The 13,765-nt window shown below is 52.1% G+C and overlaps 1 protein-coding gene across 1 annotated transcript; it reads right to left on the bottom strand.

Moving 5' to 3' along the window:
• Positions 1-2,766: 2,766 nt before the first annotated feature.
• LOC123186022 (transcription factor MYB34-like) lies at positions 2,767-4,009 on the bottom strand. The gene is made up of 2 exons (XM_044597820.1): positions 3,738-4,009; positions 2,767-3,569 (listed from the first exon to the last, which is right to left on the bottom strand). The coding sequence occupies exons 1-2, from the start codon at positions 4,007-4,009 to the stop codon at positions 2,849-2,851; spliced, it is 993 nt and encodes a 330-aa protein (XP_044453755.1). The 3' UTR covers positions 2,767-2,848.
• Positions 4,010-13,765: the final 9,756 nt, after the last annotated feature.

Below are 13,765 nucleotides of genomic sequence, written 5' to 3'. Positions count from 1 at the left end.
ATAAATGAGCCTTTTGCTGCGATTATATGGATCAGCTAGAGCGCTAAGTCATCGATGAAGGCATCACTTGTGTAGACTTAACACAGCTAGTTCATTAGATTTAATCGATGTCGTTACATGTTCGGAGGAAAACTCTTTGTGTAGACTTCCGTCTCGGCTCTAGAAGGCCGCGCGTCGGTCTCAAGGTGCTTGGGCTAGCTCCATCACCTTTCAACACTGCAAAACAACTTCCTACCCCAACTAATAAGGTATCAGAGAGAAACAACACATTGCATCAATTGGATGGTCTTACGTCCATAAAATGTAAGCCTCATAGAGAGATAGATCACCCATAATTAATAACTCTGAGCTTTCATGTTGCATCGTTTGAGACTATAGCATTTGCTCATTTTGTAGTTTCATTCCTCTACATATGTTGATGTTCATTAGAACAAAATTGTAGATCCATTGTCTCGGATAGGGTACAAATAAAGTCAACAGATTGAATATGATATTTGTGAAAAAGCAACATGTTGAAGGTAGTATGTTTCTTTGTGTCACTGCATCAGATTTACCACAATGAATTCTTTTTATTTCGAAACACAATTTTTGGGTTAAAGCATGTTCTTTCGTATTATGGCGACGACATGTGCAATGTGGGCCGACCATTTTTAAATCAAATTGTTGCTCTTTGTTAGAGCATGATTAATAAATATAGCCAACAACCGGCTATGTGGAGTTTTCACGTCACTTACAGCGAACCTAATAACTCACTCATAAAATAGTTTTTTTTTCGAAAAGGGGGTTAACCCCGGCCTCTGCATCAGAACGATGGATATGGCCATAATTATTAATAAGCAACAGGTTCAACACAAGTCTTCATAAATAGTTATACTAGTATGTTATCCCGTTAATATGGCCCACCTTCTTCTCTCATAAAGTGTGTTGGAGTTCGTGTTACAGCCGACTGTAAGTTCTTAGCCCACTTCTTTTCTCTCTCTCTCTCCTCTCCTCTTTTCTCTAGCTACGCATAAATCTTACGTGGTCTCTCTTATAGCCTGCCGTATACGGCACTCTATTGTACTTGCTCTTAGGGCAGGGTTGGGTTTGTCTTTTGCCCTCACATAGCACCAGATTGGAACACCATCTAAGACCTCTTCCAATGCACATGTACTTAGATGGGGTGCCAAGTGCATTAAAGTGTTTAGCAACTAAAGTCCATAATGCATAGGTGCTTAGGGCATCTCCAATGGTTGTAAGATACTTGTTGGTAGACTTTGCCACATAGGATTTTTTATGATGTGGCATACAATAAATGAGAAAAGAGAGGAAGGTTGTATGTACATGAACCAACACCCCTTGCACAAGCTCCAATGTAGAATGAGAGAGCACTTTATTTATTATCTTACATCCTATTGGGCAAGTTAGATACAACCCATTGTAGTTGTTGTATGTTAAGGTGTTGGTTGATGACATGGCATATTTTACCAACAAGCTAACATACAAACTATTGAAGATGCCCTTAGTTTATTGTTGCTAAGCTTTATTTATTTAATTATTAGCAACCAAACTCTTTCATGCATATGCTAAACTTCCTTTATTTATTTTCTTGCACAGGTCCGCGTGCTTGGCATTGGTACTTCCTGGGTCACCAAAGTGCTCTCTCTTCTCCTTAATTGCTTTGCCACATCATTTTTTTGTCTATGTGGCATGCTTAGCACCTTGATAGAGATACAATGAACCAACCAGAACGGCGAGGGTTGGAAGATTTGGCTTTATCCCCTCAAACCAGTCACATAATCCGTCCTATAAAAATAGGTTTCTATTTCGGTCTGCGCCCTATGTGACATGTCCAATCGGATGTGCCATGTCACTTTGCATGTGATCATCATGTATAAACTGTTCAATTGTATGTATAGTTATATTGAATAGAGTTTGTCTAGGGCACATCTGCCCTAGTTAGTGCACATCTTAGTGACTCAATCAAGTATAAAAAGAAAAGAAACGGGGAAAAAGGAAATACCCACAGGAATCTCCACGTAAGATTAATGGCATAGAACTTAGATGTGCATTACTTATGACACATCTAGATGTGCTTTAGCAAAACTGTATTGAATATTGTTTGCGCCAAATCTGGCTTCAAAGTTGCCACTGAATTTGCTAGAAAATACCACGTTCCAAGTGAAACATTTTTAGGAAACTAAGTCAGGGGTAAATCATCTTGAATCAATTTTAATCCAGAAACAAAAGGTGGTTTTGCTATTCGAGGCGATCGAGGAGTATCTATTTATTCTAAATCATCGCTATAATTTTTCCCTATGGTTTTCTTTTAAATATGTTTGAGCAAATGTAGGGTTTCGGCAAGTTAGCCTCAGAATTTGCATCCTCTATACATAAAATTTCCTTTTCTTCTTTCATGAAAATGCAATGCTCCTGTTGGTTCCTAGAAAAGGAAGTTTTTTTATTGAAAATAAAATGTACTCAGCTTTTTAACCCGTGCATCTTAGGTTCGTTCGTATTAGCTAGATGGGTTGTGTGTAAACCAGTATAACATTCCATTGTAGTATCTATCGCTAAGGCCCAACTGTAACCAAATTATATCTTAAGCACCACCGTTATTGCGACGAAAGTGTTTGAGTTATGTGGAATCTCATTTTACTTGGATGGTTCTCGCGTTTTTGTCGAGTGGCAACATGTTAACTTATAAGGAAAGTGTAGCACGAGTCACATCAAATCAACAATTGACAACCTTCAACTTCACTGAAAAATCTATCGGAAGAACCACAATGAACACAAACAAATCAATGAATGTTGTAGTACACCATTATGATGGATCTAACACTGTACAAAATTTTCATACACAAGACATCTATAAACGGTAGCTGTCTTCCAATATGTCCTTCCAGAAACAGCCACCCTCGAGAGAGCACAACCCGGGCAGCTCCATCATGGGCTCCAGCAAGCCGCCAAACTCTTGCGCCGGTGACCAGTCACCCGCGGATGCAACATCATATGAAGCGGCAGTGTTGCAGAGCTGATCAGCCAGTTCAGCTGCTGCAAAGAAGCTCGTCCCTGGAGACGTATCGTTGGTCAGCTGCTGCTGCACCACGTGCTGCTCTGCAAAATTGGAGGTGTTGCAGAGATAACCCGGCTGCAGGTAGTTCATCTGGTTCCGAACGATACTGCTGCTTGAGTTGAGCACTGTGTTTGCTGCAGCCAGGTTAGCTATGAGGCCGGTGGTGCTGTTGTTAGAGCCGATGGCTTGGAGCAGCTGCTGCAGAAGCTGCGCCTGCATGAGGGCGCCGGTGTCTAGGCCGCCGAGGCTCGCGGCTGCCACCGCCCAGAGGAGCGCCCCGGGGAGGAGCGCGGCAGCGGCGCCGTTTCGGTCGGGCGGCATCTGCTGGTGGGTGACGTTGAGGTGGGCGATGGAGGTGGCGTTGAGGTGGTGGTTGCTCTGGTCGGGTGGCAGCTGCTGGTGCGTCAATGGGTCGACGCCCATGCGCATGAGCTTCTTGCGGATGTGCGTGTTCCAGTAGTTCTTGATCTCGTTGTCCGTCCGGCCCTCGAGGTGCGTCGCGATCGTCGACCACCTAACGCCCAACAGAAATTTATCCATGTCAGTGTCAAACTCAAAGACTAACAAGTACGTAACAACTATGGCAAAAGGTCCAGCTGGAGGAAATTGACAGTCCATGCATGGGGCATGGCGGCTAAGCTCTGTGTGTGTGGAGTAGTTGGACTTGACGTGAACTACGTACTTGTTCCCGAGGCTGGCATGGAGGGTGATGATCAGGCGCTCTTCGTCGTCGGTGAAATTGCCGCGCTTGATGTCGGGGCGGAGGTAGTTGGTCCACCGGAGGCGGCAGCTCTTGCCGCAGCGATTCAGCCCGGCAGCCTTGGGCAGGCTGCGCCAGCTGCCGACGTTCCCGCCGCGCTTCTGGATGTGCTCCATCAGCGCCTTGTCCTCCTCCTCCGTCCACGGCCCTTTCTTCACGCCGGCGTCGCGGCAGCAGCACGGCGACCTCCCCATCAGATCGATTTCCTGGATACAAGCTCTGCTAGCTACCGATATGGCTGGTGATCGGCTACTGGTGGCTGTGATCGATGTAGTGGACAGAAGTCAGAACTCAGAATCTATGTTCGTGTACTCTTTCGTTGGGCAGGTATATATAGAGGACACAGCCATTCAGTGGTCGTTGTCCATGGTAGATGAGTTAATTGCAAGACACTACCACATTTCAGCACGTTGTGACGAATCAGTACCACTAGTCATTTTTTTGCCATGCAGTGCCAACTCTAAGCCTAAGTGTTGCAAAACGGTCTGACAGCCGTATAAGCTCGTATTGAGCACGTATCTGACCGACAGGGCCCACTTGTCAGGTGCCACGGTGGCCTACCCAAGCGCACCCGCTCAGTAACACTCGCACCCACTACCAGAAATTATCTAGTTGCCGACGGCCTCATCTATGCCGACGGCGCCCGTCGGCATAAATGGACATATGCCGACGGCCAAGGGCAGGCCGTAGGCGTAGAATAGTCGTCGGCATATGTGTATCTATGCCGACGGGGGCCGTCGGCATATTACGGCCGTCGGGACAGCTCGCGGTACGCCTACGGGGACCGTTGGCATAGAAAGGGCCCACCTACCCGATTAGCGGCGACCGTTTGACGACGTTAAAACTACGCCGACGGGGGATAACGGCGGCCGTCGGCATAGAATTGCTAACATCACCGATCCGCGCCGTCGACGTCATCGATCCGAGGGAGTAAGGGCCTGTGGTGTGGCAAAGATATGCCGACGGCATAGCCGTCGGCATAGTCCTAGCCCATGCTATCTGCCACGTCATCAATCCGCGTGCAATGCCATGTCATCGATCCGTGGGATCTTAGCTCCGTGTGCGCAGCTATGCCGACATACCTTTATTTTTTATTTTTAGTTTATATATTTATTATTTTGTATTTCTTCACAACATAAATGTGCCTTATCTAAACAAAAAACATGCCCCGATGGTATATCGATTGCCCCCCTCACGGACGTCACTGCCGCCGTGTCACGGAGGGGGGGAAACGATCGACATGGAGGGAATCTGGTTAGAGGGGGGATTCGGGGTGGCCTTCGGGGTGTAGCTATGCTACCGAAACATCGCACGGTTCTCGATGCATGTGTGAAAGTGTTCTGGCATGTGTAGACGCCCGTCTTGGGGCTCTGTGGTGTGGCCCCCCTCCACGGAAGGCAGAGCAGCCGTCGCTTAGAGGGGGGATGGTGCGGGTGCGGTGGAACCGGAGGGAATCTAGTGTTGGGTTGGGTCCAAACCGTGTTCGGGGATGTTGCTATGGGCTGACCTATCGCAACCAGGCGGAAGAGTCCACCGGTCAAAGCCCGCCCGGTGAAAGTCAAAGGGCTAGATCTACACGTCAACTAGGATTCGGGGTGGCCTTCGGGGTGTAGCTATGCCACCGAAACATCGCATGGGTCGCGATGCATGTGTGAAAGTGTTCTGGCATGCGTAGACGCCCGTCTTGGGGCTCCATGGTGTGGCCCCCTCCACGGAAGGCAGAGCCGCCGTCACTTGGAGGGGGGATGGTGCGGGTGCGGTGGAACCGGAGGGAATCTAGTGTTGGGTTGGGTCCAAACCGTGTTCAGGGATGTTGCTATGGGCTGACCTATCGCAACCAGGTGGAAGAGTCCACTGGTCAAAGCCCGTCCGGCGAAAGTCAAAGGGCTAGATCTACTGGTCAACTGGGATTCGGGGTGGCCTTCGGGGTGTAGCTATGCCACCGAAACATCGCATGGGTCGCGATGCATGTGTGAAAGTGTTCTGGCATGCGTAGACACCCGTCTTGGGGCTCCGTGGTGTGGCCCCCTTCCACGGAAGGTAGAGCAGCCGTCAGTTAGAGGGGGGGATGGTGCGGGTGCGGTATAACCGGAGGGAATCTAGTGTTGGGTTGGGTCCAAACTGTGTTCGGGGATGTTCCTATGGGCTGACCTATCGCAACCAGGTGGAAGAGTCCACCGGTCAAATCCCGTCCAACGAAAGTCAAAGGGCTAGATCTACTGGTCAACTAGGATTCGGGGTGGCCTTCGGGGTATAGCTATGCCACCGAAACATCGCACGGGTCCCGGTGCATGTGTGAAAGTGTTCTGGCATGTGTAGACGCCCGTCTTGGGGCTCCGTGGTGTGGCCCCCCTCCACGGAAGGCAGAGCAGCCGTCGCTTAGAGGGGGGATGGTGGGGGTGCGGGGGAACCGGAGGGAATCTAGTGTTGGGTTGGGTTCAGACCGTGTTCGGGGATGTTGCTATGGGCTGACCTATCGCAACCAGGTGGAAGAGTCCACCGGTCAAAGCCCGTCCGGCGAAAGTCAAAGGGCTAGATCTACTGGTCAACTGGGATTCGGGGTGGCCTTCGGGGCATAGCTATGCCACTGAAACATCGCACGGGTCCCGATGCATGTGTGAAAGTGTTCTGGCATGTGTAGACGCCCGTTTTGAGGCTCTGTGGTGTGGCCCCCCTCCACGGAAGGCAGAGCAGCCGTCACTTAGAAGGGGGATGGTGCGGGTGCGGTGGAACCGGAGGGAATCTAGTGTTGGGTTGGGTCCAGACCGTGTTCGGGGATGTTGCTATGGGCTGACCTATCGCAACCAGGTGGAAGAGTCCACCGGTCAAAGCCCGTCCGGCGAAAGTCAAAGGGCTTGATCTACTGGTCAACTGGGATTCGGGGTGGCCTTCGGGGTGTAGCTATGCCACCGAAACATCGCATGGGTCCCGATGCATGTGTGAAAGTGTTTTGGCATACGTAGACGCCCGTCTTGCGGCTCCGTGGTTTGGCCCCCTCCACGGAAGGCAGAGCCGCCGTCACTTGGAGGGGGATGGTGTGGGTGCGGTGGAACCGGAGGGAATCTAGTGTTGGGTTGGGTCCAGACCGTGTTCGGGGATGTTGCTATGGGCTGACCTATCGCAACCAGGCGGAAGAGTCCACCGGTCAAAGCCCGCCCGGCGAAAGTCAAAGGGCTAAATCTACTGGTCAACTGGGATTCGGGGTGGCCTTTGGGGTGTAGCTATGCCACCGAATCATCGCACGGGTCCCGATGCATGTGTGAAAGTGTTCTGGCATGCGTAGACGCCCGTCTTGGGGCTCCGTGGTGTGGCCCCCTTCCACGGAAGGCAGAACAGCTGTCACTTAGAGGGGGGGATGGTGCGGGTGCGGTGGAACCGGAGGGAATCTAGTGTTGGGGTGGGTCGAGACCATGTTTGGGGATGTTGCTATGGGTTGACCTATCGCAACCAGGTGGAAGAGTCCACCGGTCAAAGCCCGTCGGGCGAAAGTCAAAGGGCTTGATCTACTCGTCAACTGGGATTCGGGGTGGCCTTCGGGGTGTAGCTATGCCACCGAAACATCGCGCGGGTCCCGATGCATGTGTGAAAGTGTTCTGGCATACGTAGACGTCCGTCTTGCGGCTCCGTGGTTTGGCCCCCTCCACGGAAGGCAGAGCCGCCGTCACTTGGAGGGGGGGATGGTGTTGGTGCGGTGGAACCGGTGGGAATCTAGTGTTGGGTTGGGTCCAAACCGTGTTCGGGGATGTTGCTATGGGCTGACCTATCGCAACCAGGCGGAAGAGTCCACCAGTCAAAGCCCGCCCGGTGAAAGTCAAAGGGCTAGATTTACTCGTCAACTAGGATTCAGGGTGGCCTTCGGGGTGTAGCTATGCCACCGAAACATCGCACGGGTCCCGATGCATGTGTGAAAGTGTTCTGGCATGCGTAGACGCCCGTCTTGGGGCTCCATGGTGTGGCCCCCTCCACGGAAGGCAGAGCCGCCGTCACTTGGAGGGGGGATGGTGCGGGTGCGGTGGAACCGGAGGGAATCTAGTGTTGGGTTGGGTCCAGACCGTGTTCGGGGATGTTGCTATGGGCTGACCTATCGCAACCAGGTGGAAGAGTCCACCGGTCAAAGCCCGTCCGGCGAAAGTCAAAGGGCTAGATCTACTGGTCAACTGGGATTCGGGGTGGCCTTCGGGGTGTAGCTATGCCACCGAAACATCGCACGGGTCCCCATGAATGTGTGGAAGTGTTCTGGAATGCGTAGACGCCCGTCTTGGGGCTCCGTGGTGTGGCCCCCTTCCACGGAAGGCAGAGTAGCCGTCACTTAGAGGGGGGGATGGTGCGGGTGCGGTGGAACCGGAGGGAATCTAGTGTTGGGTTGGGTCCAGACCGTGTTCGGGGATGTTGCTATGGGCTGACCTATCGCAACTAGGTGGAAGAGTCCACCGGTCAAAGCCCGTCCGGCGAAAGTCAAAGGGCTAGATCTACTCGTCAACTAGGATTCGGGGTGGCCTTCGGGGTGTAGCTATGCCACCGAAACATCACACAGGTCCCGATGCATGTGTGAAAGTGTTCTGGCATGCGTATACGCCCGTCTTGGGGCTCCATGGTGTGGCCCCCTCCACGGAAGGCAGAGCCGCCGTCACTTGGAGGGGGGATGGTGCGTGTGCGGTGGAACCGGAGGGAATCTAGTGTTGGGTTGGGTCCAAACCGTGTTCGGGGATGTTGCTATGGGCTGACCTATCGCAACCAGGTGGAAGAGTCCGTCGGTCAAAGCCCGTCCAGCGAAAGTCAAAGGGCTAGATCTACTGGTCAACTGGGATTCGGGGTGGCCTTCGAGGTGTAGCTATGCCACCGAAACATCGCATGGGTCACGATGCATGTGTGAAAGTGTTCTGGCATGCGTAGACACCCGTCTTGGGGCTCCGTGGTGTGGCCCCCCTCCACGGAAGGTAGAGCAGCCGTCAGTTAGAGGGGGGATGGTGCGGGTGCGGTGGAACCGGAGGGAATCTAGTGTTGGGTTGGGTCCAGACTGTGTTCGGGGATGTTCCTATGGGCTGACCTATCGCAACTAGGTGGAAGATTCCACCGGTCAAAGCCCGTCCGACGAAAGTCAAAGGGCTAGATCTACTTGTCAACTGGGATTCAGGGTGGCCTTCGGGGTATAGCTATGCCACCGAAACATCGCACGGGTCCCGATGCATGTGTGAAAGTGTTCTGGCATGTGTAGACGCCCGTCTTGGGGCTCTGTGGTGTGGCCCCCCTCCACGGAAGGCAGAGCAGCCGTCGCTTAGAGGGGGATGGTGCGGGTGCGGTGGAACCAGAGGGAATCTAGTGTTGGGTTGGGTCCAGACCGTGTTCGGGGATGTTGCTATGGGCTGACCTATCGCAACCAGGTGGAAGAGTCCACGGGTCAAAGCTCGTCCGACGAAAGTCAAAGGGCTAGATCTACTGGTCAACTGGGATTCGGGGTGGCCTTCGGGGTGTAGCTATGCCACCGAAACACCGCACGGGTCCCGATGCATGTGTGAAAGTGTTTTGGAGTGCGTAGACGCCCGTCTTGGGGCTCCATGGTGTGGCCCCCTTCGGTCCAGACCGTGTTCGGGGATGTTGCTATGGGCTGACCTATCGCAACCAGGTGGAAGAGTCCACCGGTCAAAGCCCGTCCGGCGAAAGTCAAAGGGCTTGATCTACTGGTCAACTGGGATTCGGGGTGGCCTTCGGGGTGTAGCTATGCCACCGAAACATCGCATAGGTCCCGATGCATGTGTGGAAGTGTTCTGGCATGTGTAGACGCCCGTCTTGGGGCTCCATGGTGTGGCCCCCCTCCACGGAAGGTAGAGCAGCCGTCACTTAGAGGGGGGGATCGTGCGGGTGCGGTGGAACCGGAGGGAATCTAGTGTTGGGTTGGGTCCAGACCGTGTTCGGGGATGTTGCTATGGGCTGACCTATCACAACCAGGTGGAAGAGTCCACCGGTCAAAGCCCGTCCAGCGAAAGTCAAAGGGCTAGATCTACTGGTCAACTGGGATTCGGTGTGGCCTTCGGGGTGTAGCTATGCCACCGAAACATCGCACGGGTCCCGATGCATGTGTGAAAGTGTTCTAGCATGCATAGACGCCCGTCTTGGGGCTCCATGGTGTGGCCCCCCTCCACGGAAGGCAGAGCAGCTGTCACTTAGAGTGGGGGATGGTGCGGGTGCGGTGGAACCGGAGGGAATCTAGTGTTGGGTTGGGTCGGGGTGTAGCTATGGGTGGGGCTATGGGTGGAACTTATAATGTATGGATTAGTGAACTATTTAAACAGGTCAAATTGCTTGTCCCTAGGCGAGGTGGGACTATTTTTTCGAAAAAAGTGGTTGCCATCTATGCCTACGGCCTTGCTGTCGGCATAGGCCTCCTATCAATGCCGACGGCCTGGCCATCGGCATATGCCTCTTATCCACTCGCCGGCTCTGTCCCTGGCAGGTGGGACCAAATCTATGCGGCACAGGGTGCCACGTGGCACGGCAATCTATGCCGATAGCTATGCCATCGGCATAGGATGGCCTTATCCGTTGCGGTTAGCCCCCACCACTCATTCCCCATCTCCCCTCTGCCCCATCCTAGACCTGCGCCGCCGCCCGATCCACTGCTCCGCCCGCCGCCGCCCTTCCCTTCCCTTGCTCCGGTCGCCGCCGCCGCCCTTCCCTCGCCCTGCGCCGCCGCCGCCCCACCCGCGCTCTAGGCCGCCGCCGCCCTTCGCTCGCCACTCCCCGTAGCCGCCCCACTTGCGCTCCGTCCCGGCCTCGTCGTCTCGGCCCGCGCCGCCGCCGTCCTTCCATTGCCGCAGTGGGACACGTCGACTCCTCCCCGACCATCCCTCGGTCGCGCCGTCGTCGAGCTCGGTCCGACCGGACCTCCCCGAGCCCACTCCGCCCTCACCGTCGCTGGACCGTCGCTCCGGCCGGCGGCTAGGCTCCACCCGCCCTCCTCTGCTGCTGCTCCGGCCGGCCTAGCCCGAGCCCGAGCTCCCCTCCGTCTCCCCCTCCGTGCCTGCCCTCCCCCCGAGCCGGCCCTTCCCCATGGTGAGCTCCTTCCCTCCCTCTCTGAAGCAATTTTTTTGTTAATTTAGTTAGATGATAGATGGATGGATGCATTATGTATGATGATAGATGGTTAGATGGATGGATGCATTATGTATGATGATAGTTAGATGATAGATGATTTGATGATAGTTAGAAATGTGAGAAATGCAAGAAATGCAAAAAAATTGGATGATAAATCATGATGTTGATGATGATAGATTATGATGTTGATGATGATAGATGATGATGTTTTTTATGCCTTGTTAATTTCTAGATGATGATGATGATGTCCATTTTTTTGCGGAAGAGATGATAGATGATGATGATTTTTTTATGCTTCGATGATTGTTACATGATGATAGATGATGATGATAATGATGATATTGTGATGTTCTTAATTTTTGTCACGGTGCAGGTTCTGTGGTGTTCCATCTCGGTGGAGTGATCATCGTAAGAGCTGTTGGTCCCCGATTGTCCCTCTGTTATTCGACTACTTCCTCTACAGCCGAGGGTGAGCTACGAATCATGTGACTAGATTTCATTCTCAAGTCAACTGACGTAACCTAGGCGTCTCCCGTCCGAAAGGGTTGCATGGATAAATATGCATTCAATTGCATATTTATCACCGCAGCTCTTTTGGATTGTCCAGCGTTTTCCACGGACAGCCCGAGGATGTGTAGATTGTGTATGTTCTCCATGTTCTACCCCGTTCCGAGATAGGATTTCGGCGGCGCCTCCCCATTGTTCTCCGGAGCACATTCTCTCGGCTATTTGCCGACACGTGTATCTGGAGAACAGCGGGGAGGTGCTGTCGAAATTTTGTCTCGGAACGGGGTAGAATGGAGAACGTACTCAATCTACACATCCTCGAGTGGGATTAGGACCCATCTTTACCTATTAGAGATGTAGGTGGATTAAACGCGGTAGAAACTGAAAATTTGATGCCATTAATTTAAGTGAATCCTTAATTATGTTGTGTGGGTTGCAAAAAAGCAGAGGATGGCAGATAATCAGTGGATGTACAGTGGTTTTATCCGTCGGAATCGAGTAACATCAGAGTGGATCGCGAAAACCGATGTGTATTTGAAGGAGATATTCCGTCGTCCAATGAGAATTATCCCACCATGCCCCTGTGCGAGATGTGCCAGACGTCACCGTAGAAATCAGACGGACATGAGTGAGCACCTTCGCACGCACGGATATATGCCAAACTTTGACATGCCGCCGATAAACATAGCCGAGCAGGACCGTGGTAGAGAGGAGGTGATGCGACAACGCATCGATGGATATGAGGACGACGGGGTCAGGGACATGCTAGATGATGTCATTGTTGCAGAAACGGCAAATGCGACACCTTCAGAGAATGAACCGGAGGAGCCGGAGGCAACCGCAAAGGCCTTCTTGGAGGTCTTGGCCTCGTCGAAGAAACCTCTTTATGCGGGTGCGAAAATATCTCAGCTGGATGCCATCTCGCAACTGATTGCAGTCAAGGCTGAGTACGGCTGTAGCCAGAAATGCTTCGAAGCATTCCTGGGAGTATGGGCTAACAGCCTCCCTGAGGGTCATGAACTGCCGAAAAGCATGTACGATACAAAGAAAATCATGAAGGCACTCTCTATGGATTATGAGAAAATAGATGTTTGCCCGAAGAATTGCCTTTTGTTTAGGCACGAGTATGCGGATGACAAGTACTGTAGGAAGTGCGGTTCGTCTCGGTACATTGAGGTGGTCGGTGAGGATGGTGAGAAAAAGCAGCTAACCATCCCCGTTAAGGTTCTTCGGTATCTTGATTTTATAAAAAGACTGCAGCGCCTTTTCATCACGAAGGAGTCTGCCAAAATGATGAAGTGGCACAAGGAAGGTATAAGGTACAATCCAAAAAAATCATACATCCATCGGGAGGGGAAGCATGGAAGTCATTCGATGAAGAATACCCCGAGGAAGCAGCCGAGGCTGGGAATGTCAGAATAGCCATATCAGGTGATGGGTTGAATCCATATGGTATGTCGTCCAATCCATACAGCTGCTGGCCTGTGTTTGTAATTCCGCTCAATCTTCCTCCCGGTGCCCTAATGCAACGGAAGACCATGTTCTTGTCGCTCATCATTCCGGGGCCTGACTACCCGGGGAAGCAATTGGGTGTGTTTATGCAGCCGCTTGTGGATGCTTTGCACCATTCTTGGTACTTTCCGAGGTTGACATACGACCGGGATCTGCAGAGAAATTTCTTGATGAAAGTTTGGTTGCACTATTGCATGCATGACTTTCCCGGCTATGCTCTATTCTGCGGATGGTGTACAAGTGGTAAGATGCCATGCCCAGTGTGCATGCAGGCTCTGCGAATGATTTGGCTGAGTAAGGGTGGCAAGTATGTAGCCTTTGACCTGCATCGACAGTTCCTCCCTCCAGACCATCCAGACAGGGAAGACAAGAAGAACTTCACGAAAGGCCGGGTTGTTCATGAAGTAACCGAGATTCCAACATTTTCGGGGGCAGATGTTCTTGCTCAGCTAAAAGCTCTCAAGCCTAAAGTCAAAGGCAAAGGCAAAGCCAAAGCCAAAGGCTTCGAGGGATATGGTGAGACGCACAACTGGACGCACATTACCCCCTTCTCGCAGCTTCCCTATTTCAAGGACCTCAAACTTCCTTACAATATTGATGTGATGCACACCGAAAAGAATGTGGCAGAGTCCCTTTTCCACACGATCCTCAACATTCCTGATAAGACGAAGGATAACGTAAAAGCTAGAGCCGATCAACAGAGAATTTGTGATAGACCACGCCTGAACATGAAGCCTCCCACAGGCGGTCGAAAAAACTGGTTCAAGCCAGATGCTGACTTTGTCCTTAAACCGCCAGAAAAAAAGAAGTACTTATCTGGCTGAAACAAATTTTGAAGT

Source organism: Triticum aestivum, chromosome 2A (genome assembly GCF_018294505.1).
Source record: "Triticum aestivum cultivar Chinese Spring chromosome 2A, IWGSC CS RefSeq v2.1, whole genome shotgun sequence".
Taxonomy (NCBI): domain Eukaryota; kingdom Viridiplantae; phylum Streptophyta; class Magnoliopsida; order Poales; family Poaceae; genus Triticum; species Triticum aestivum.
Note: the sequence above shows the minus strand (reverse complement) of the source record. Positions and strands in the feature narration are given on the sequence as shown.